Genomic DNA, 7,781 nt, shown 5'->3' with positions numbered 1-7,781 from the left:
TAATTTGCATTTAAAACTGAGTTGTTTGACTTGATTCTTTTGATTGAATTGATGAGCAAGTTTGATTTGAATCCTCTCCAAAATCCCTCATGGGGCTCTCTACTGATGATAAGAAAGGCTTGGAAGGCATCTGTAAGCTTTCAACTTCTTCTTCAAGCATTTCTATGACCTTGTTCATTGAAGGGCGATTACTAGGCTTCATCTGTATACACCATAAGGCGACCATGGTCATCTTCTTAACTATTTTCTTTTCTTCCATTGTAACATCTTCAATTTCTATGTCTTTTCCATCATGCAATTGGTCATAAACCCAAGTAGGGAAATAAATTTGGCTTGAATGGTCTGCAAATGCATTTACATTCCTTCTTCTACCCGCCATTTCCATCAATAACATTCCAAAACTATAAACATCAGCTTTGTATGAAATGCCTCCAATGTTTTTATAGAACAACTCAGGAGCCATGTATCCTAACGTCCCTCTTGCAGCAGTCAAAGAGACAATGCTATCATCTACTTGATATAGCTTTGCCAAGCCAAAGTCAGAAACCTTTGGAGCAAAATTCTCATCAAGAAGAATGTTGTGAGGCTTGATATCAAAGTGCAAAATTTGCATGGCACATCCTTGATGTAGATATTCAATTCCACGAGCCACTCCTAGAGCTATATCAAACATTTGGTCATAGCTTAGGAGGGTACTTTCTTCTGGGGAAAATATGTATTTATTCAGGGAGCCATTAGGCATGAACTCATATACTAGAGCTCGCTTTGATCCTTCAACACAAAAACCAATGAGTTGCACTATATTAACATGGTGAATCCTTCCAATGGTTGCAACTTCATTGATAAAATCTTGTCCATTAGCTTTGGACTTACCCAACATTTTTATAGCTACGAGTCGGCCACTTCGAAGTGTTCCTTTAAATACAGTGCCATAGCCTCCTTCGCCTAGTTTGTCTTTGAAATTTTTGGTCATCTTCCTAATTTCAAAGTAAGAGTACCTTAGTGGCATGAGATTATTGTGGCTTTGCAAGAATTCTTCAACAACATTGTACATCGATAAATGCCTTCTACGCCATTTATATATCAAAAACGTAATCACGCAGGGAATCGACAATACAACTCTTGCTGCAAGGTATAGTCCTGTGAAAGAACATTGTCAAAATATATTATAAGAAAACAAAATGTAGATGACCTAATGTCAACATCTTATTTATTACAGCTCAACCCACCGCCTTTCTAAATCCTCGTAATTAATCACAATTTTTGTTTTCTTTTTCATGTGAATAATATTTTCATCTTGCCTTTTAGGGGTGTTAAATGAGCAAGCCATTCACGAGTGAGTTCGGGATCAACTCGTATAAGCTTGGCTCGATTATTAAATGAGGCATTTCGTGAACACAAATACTAGCTCGAATATTAAACGAAACAAGTTCGGCTCGACTTGATTAGGCTTGTGAGCAGCTAGTATAAGACTCGAATTGGTAGTTGTTCACATAGTTGCTCATATTAATATCAAAAATTGATGATTTTTTTTTTCCTAATAGCATCCTTTTATTATAAAAGGATGCATATCCTCTCTCTTCGAAACCAAGTGTCTTACTGTCTTGACTCAGGCTCCATACTCGGCTAGTCAGGCTAAGCAAATGTTCATATGAAAGCTGGCTTCTTGAGCCGTTTAAGAGTACTTGAAGTTTAAATTTATAATAAAAATAAATAAATTAAATATAAAAGCCTCGACTTATTATGAGCTTGAGCTCAGGCTCGATTTTTTTGACTTGTCCTTGAGCTCGGCTCGAGCTCGAGTAAAATTTAAATGAGCCGAGCCCAAACAAAGAAAGCTTGCTCAAGCTCGGCTCGTTTACACCCCCTTCATTTCAACATATTTCATATTTCATATTTCACAGTCGAACTAATTATTTGCTAATTAATTAAAAAGGGAAGAAAAATTAAAAAAAGATCAAACGAGAGATAAAAAGGTTCTTACCGCCACAGTTGATCATGATTATCGTTAGTTTTGCCAAAGAGTCTGCAAGAAATATGAAAAATATAAATTACTTAATTAATAAAGAAAGTGACTTAAATAATTTGAAAAGTTTAAGGTCTAATAAAATTCCATGAACAACTTTCCCCTTGGCCATGCTTAAAGAATAAATAACCGTATAAACGTTAGAATATTTACATGTTTGACTATTTAATTTGCACATATATGAATAGATAAATTTATGCTGCGTGTCTTTGATTGGCATTCACCCCACCACTCACATACAAATTTTTGAGATAGAAACCTTACCTTCATAGTATGGCCCATCATCTCCGGAAAGCCAATCAAATTTGTCTTCTGCTTTGGCAAAGAAAGAATAACATCAGCATTTGAAAACTCGGAAAAAAAAAATAGCATTTTTAATTTTTATTTTAGTTGGAAATATAGTTACAATGTATAAGTAATTGTCTTTTTTCTTGTAAATGCCATTAATATTCATCTTGTTTGCACGTTGAAACTATTTTCATGCTCCACAGCCTATAAAATAATGAGCTAAAAGAATACAAATGAGAGATACAGAATCTTACGTATAATCTGCGGTACTAATATGTTGTAAAGAGCTCCAATACCTATAAAATAGATAAATTTAATTAATTAATTAATTAATTGAAAAAGGTAGATTAAATAATTTCAAAAGTCTCTGGGCCGCGTAAACAACTTTTGTCCTGGCCCATGCTAAACAAGAAATATAATCTCTACCCATTTTATGACTATTATCCTCCTCTACTAGTGTCATCGTCAGGCACAACTCATCCAGTTGTATGTCATTGAGCCATTCGGTATTATCCTTCAAACAATTCTGTGAGATAGAAACCTTACCTTTTCCAAGTATCTCGGATATTTTAGAACTGGGAAGGCCGCACTGATCAGGGAAATTCACGTTATTGAGGTTGCAAATGTCATCTCCTGTGAAGTTATCACACAAAACTTGCACCCATGAAAGCTTAAAACCATCGGCCACTTGATCGTAAACGAATGGACAACTAATTAGGTTAACCATAAACGACGCTTTCGGAAACATTTGCTCTATTTGGCAAGAGTCCCCCAAATCGTCTAGAGATATATATTCGGAAAATAAAACATATCGATAGCTCTTGGAATGGAATAGAGAAGAGTTGGAAGATTTCACTCCATTACTCAAGCAACTAGACGTGTCCAAATACTTACGAGAAATCACTGGCTTTTCGCACTTCACCCAAACCAAACCCGTTGCTGGCATATTGCCATTCCCTAACTGCTCGTACTGACCAGTACTATTACAAAGGACCTTTATGTTAGATGGATAAGATAGGGTATACGGATCCCCTGAACTGAAATTGTAGCGGTTTAGAAAATAGCGAGGGATGGAGGAGATATTGTCCTTCTCAATACCTGCGTCTACAACTCGGATTGTGTAGTCACTGTAAATGATTTCCTGTACGTAATATTTTCCAGCAAATAAGTGTAACACTGTTTGGTTATCCTCACAAGACAGATTATACCTTTGATCTCCGCACATTGGTGGATCGCCTTCCAACCAAAACGGATAGCTTATATTCTGAATATTGCCGCAGGAAGAAGGAGGACATGAGTGATGATGACTATCGTTGCCACTGCAAGCTTCATGGACTAGGACAAGAACAACAATTACGACCGAGAGTCCAGCAGGGAAGAGTATTCCTCTTACCATGGATGGAGATACTAGGATAGAGAGAGTGAGAGAGCAGAGAGGCCGGTTTGAAAAAGATTTCCTGTAAATAATTTGTGGGAGGGAAAGAAATAATTGCCCTTCTGAATAAAGAAATAATTGCAGCCGTACTTTTTGAAAATGGTGTGGAAAAAACAAAATAGACAAGCCTGCATGTTCATGATCCCGTGAGGACTGGCGCTGCTGTACTATGCTTCTCTTTTTCCACCAGCTACAGTAACCGTCCAAGAAATCTCTCCTCCGTCAGTTGCCAAACGGGACCACAGCCGGATTTATTGAAAAACATTTGGCGTTGTTTGGTAACCAATGTTGCCAAACCCATCGCAACATTGCACTATGTACTGTCAAAGGCAAAGCATGGGTGATTAGAAAAAAAAAAGGCAAAGCATGGGTTGATGAGATGCATTCAATACGGAGCCATGTGCATTGGAGTGGTTACCAAACAACGCCAATTGGGACCACAGCCGGTTCATACAGTCACCAATACTACGTAAGTCCAACTGTCCAAGACTCCAAGTCCAAGAGAAGTTCATCCGAAATTTACTGGAGAAAGCCTAGCTATATATCTCTGGGAAGCATTCCAGAGCAGAGAGATTGGATATTTTGCTTAGAAATGGAATTCTCATACTTCTTCTTGTTGTTTGTGGCTTTCATCATAGACCTTGGAGAATGCCAAAGTAATGGGTGTGCTGAATTGCCGTGTGGAGCTCCTGGCCCAGTCATCCGATTTCCCTTCCGGGTTAACAGTCAGCCAGAGCACTGTGGGTATCCTGGGTTTAATCTCTCCTGCACTGATACAAACGATACAGTGGTTGAGCTGCCGAATTCAGTCAAGCTTTTTGTCAAACGGATTGACTACAAATCTCATGTACTTCAATTATATGATCCAGCTCATTGTATTCCAAAGCAGCTTAGGAGACTCCATTTATCTTCCTCGCCTTTCCAATTCGAAGAAGATTCCCCTGAAGACCAGACTTTGTCTTCAGGGGAATCTTCTTCAACTGGCCCTACAGACTTTGTCTTCTTCAATTGTTCCCAAAGAGAAGTAAAATTCAGGTTTATCCGTTGTCTTAGTACCCAAAAACACCAGGTTTATGCCTTCGATAAACGTGGTGACCTCATGGACTTACCCCTATCATCTTGTACAAAGATGTATACTCTTCGAACAATTCCAAGTACTACAGTGCTCGGTGATGATGAGAAAAATCTTGAACTGAAATGGCCCAGACGAGTATGTGGACACTGTGAAGCAAAAGGCAAGAAATGCAGATTGAAGAATAATAGCACTGCATTAGAAACCGAATGCTTCCTCGAAGGTATTGTCTTCTCTCCAATTTCCACCTTTGTACTCAATTTCTTCATGTACAGTTTTCAAGCCAACGTGCATTCATTTCCACCCAAAAATAAAATAAAATGTTTGATAAACATATGCGAACTCACTGCACAGTACCTTTAGCCCTCTTGACCTCAAGGGGTCTAAATTCAATATAACTTGGCTATTAGCAAGAAAATTTTAGGCGAAAGATATATTTTCTTTTGAAAATGTAGAATGAGAAGCTAATTATGTTAAATCTTTAACAGGTGCATTATCAAAGTTAGCGATCACGGGTGAGTTGTCTTGGTCATACAAAATTCTTTTTATTTGGGAGATGTAAACTATTGACTCACACATGTTTATTACACAGGCGTCACCTTAGGTTCATTTCTATTACTACTTGCTGTCTTTGCTCTCTATCGTTTCTATACTTATGATAAAGTAGAAAAAGAACATCAAGTGAAGATTGAGAAGTTTTTAGAAGACTATAGAAATTTCAAACCCACAAGATACTCGTATGTCGACATTAAAAAGATTACAAATCAGTTTTCTGAGAAGTTAGGTGAAGGAGCATATGGAACAGTATTCAAAGGAAAGCTTTCTCATGAAATCTATGTTGCAGTGAAGATCCTCAACACTTCCAAGGGAAATGGGGAAGAATTCATAAACGAAGTTGGAACAATGGGTACAATCCATCATGTTAACGTGGTTCGCTTGGTTGGCTTCTGCGCCGATGGATTTAGACGAGCTCTAGTTTATGAGTTCTTATCAAATGATTCACTAGAAAAGTTCATATCTTCAACGGATGCCAAGAATTGTATTCTTAATTTGGATAAGATGCAAGATATTGCTCTTGGGGTAGCAAAAGGAATCGAATATCTTCACCAAGGATGTGATCAACAAATCCTCCATTTTGATATTAAACCTCACAATGTTTTGCTAGACCAGAACTTCAATCCAAAAATTTCTGATTTTGGTCTTGCAAAGTTGTGTTCAAAGGATCATAGTGCAGTGTCCATGACTACAGCCAGGGGGACTATGGGTTACATTGCACCCGAAGTATTCTCTAGAAATTTTGGGAATGTGTCTTCTAAAGCAGATGTTTATAGTTTTGGAATATTATTACTTGAAATAGCTAGAGGGAGGAAAAATGTTGACATTACAGTTGAAAACACTAGCCAAGTCTACTTTCCAGAATGGATTTACAATATCCTGGAACAAAAAGAAGACATAAGAATCTTTGTTGAGGATGATGAAGATGATAAAATCGCAAAGAAACTTGCAATTGTTGGACTCTGGTGCATCCAATGGCACCCAGTGGATCGTCCTTTCATAAAAGATGTGGTTAAAATGTTGGAAGGAGAAGGAGATAAATTAATTATGCCTCCTAATCCATTTGCCTCTACTGGCCATGTAAAAAATAATGCACATATACCTACAAAACGTCAAAACCTAGAGTTGGAGGTTATCCCAGAATCAAAATAATTGTATGTAAACTTAGTGTATGTGATAATAATTTAGTTTGCAATGATCTTGTACTCTTAAACCTTATCATCTTGTTGGATTTTTTTTATTTTATTTTTTTATTCAAAGCGAGAGAGTGGGAAAAGGGGAAAACCTTTTTCATCTTGTCAATGTAAGGACTTCAAGTTTTTTCTTGTATCAAACCTTAAAACATTTAAAAATAGATGTTGGAATGCTAGAAAAACTATAATCAATTGTGAACCTAAATAAAGAATTATTCATTGGAGGCCTAGGGTCAAACCACATAATCACGTCAAGAATTTCTACAACTACATTTGTTTTGATTCCTTATAATGTTTAGAAAATTAAAATTGTAAATTTGATTTTCTTTAAATTGACTACTTCTATTCATCACCTTATTATTTAAGGGTGTACAAGTGGTTACAGTTAAGGGTTATTGTATCTAATTACAATTGTTTGAGGTGGTTAGTAGTTTTGAAATAATAGTTGGTTAGCGGTTATTGATACCCAAAACTGTCTTGCATAACCGCTTTTAAGGTTGGACTTTTTGTGCCTATTTTTTTTTTGTTTTGGCACACCTTGAGCTTCTTTTTAGGACCTATTTTAAATGGTTTTTGGACTATTTAGAGCCTATTTAAAATGGCATCAAACACCAAAACGATCTTTTGGTATATTATTATTTTTATATCTACTTAATATAATATATTATATTTAAGGGTAGACGATTAGCAGTTATTAAGCGTCTCCACTTACCTCTAAAACCGCTAACCGTAAACAAATGCGGTTAGCAGTTATTGGACAGTTAATAACTGTTTGCTTGTACACTCCTACTATTGTCCCCCTTTCATCTTCATCCCTATAGCTGATATGGCGTGGTCTCTCAACCAAAAAAATTAATCTTCATGCATAAAATATTATGGAGACCACATCACATTAGTTGTGAAGGGATAAGAGGAGGATAATAGAGAAATGTATATATCATTACTCTAAATATTAGAACTTGTTTGGATGTGTTTTAAAAATTAGGGGAAAAAAGCCCCCTCGACTACAACTCACTTTCAAAAAGCCCCCACAAAGTGACAAGCGTAAAACTTTGATATATTAAACTACCATTTTTGTGGCAAAAATGCACACTTGTTAGTCTTGACCGTTAGAATGGATTCTGAAACAAAATTTGGCCATAATCATTCGAAAATACCCTCGCTTTGGCAATTGAAAAACCAAATTTATTATTTTTAATTATTAATGCTAAA

General features: G+C 36.5%; 2 protein-coding genes across 3 annotated transcripts; one reads left to right on the top strand and one right to left on the bottom strand.

Moving 5' to 3' along the window:
- Positions 1-6: 6 nt before the first annotated feature.
- On the bottom strand, positions 7-3,835 carry LOC132174663 (LEAF RUST 10 DISEASE-RESISTANCE LOCUS RECEPTOR-LIKE PROTEIN KINASE-like 2.2). Of its 2 annotated transcripts, XM_059586302.1 has the most exons (6): positions 2,861-3,835; positions 2,569-2,610; positions 2,291-2,338; positions 1,985-2,026; positions 874-1,140; positions 7-771 (listed from the first exon to the last, which is right to left on the bottom strand). In XM_059586302.1, the coding sequence occupies exons 1-6, from the start codon at positions 3,708-3,710 to the stop codon at positions 11-13; spliced, it is 2,010 nt and encodes a 669-aa protein (XP_059442285.1). In that variant the 5' UTR covers positions 3,711-3,835; the 3' UTR covers positions 7-10. The 2 variants fall into 2 exon arrangements, with proteins under 2 accessions (XP_059442285.1, XP_059442284.1); XM_059586301.1 differs by having other exon boundaries at positions 7-1,140.
- A 506-nt stretch (positions 3,836-4,341) lies between these two features.
- LOC132174106 (rust resistance kinase Lr10-like) lies at positions 4,342-6,544 on the top strand. Its single transcript, XM_059585807.1, has 3 exons — positions 4,342-5,044; positions 5,310-5,336; positions 5,414-6,544. The coding sequence occupies exons 1-3, from the start codon at positions 4,342-4,344 to the stop codon at positions 6,526-6,528; spliced, it is 1,845 nt and encodes a 614-aa protein (XP_059441790.1). The 3' UTR covers positions 6,529-6,544.
- The last annotated feature ends 1,237 nt before the right edge of the window (positions 6,545-7,781 follow it).

This window comes from Corylus avellana, chromosome ca3 (genome assembly GCF_901000735.1).
Source record: "Corylus avellana chromosome ca3, CavTom2PMs-1.0".
Classification (NCBI taxonomy): domain Eukaryota; kingdom Viridiplantae; phylum Streptophyta; class Magnoliopsida; order Fagales; family Betulaceae; genus Corylus; species Corylus avellana.
This window is presented reverse-complemented; position numbering and strand designations above follow the sequence as displayed.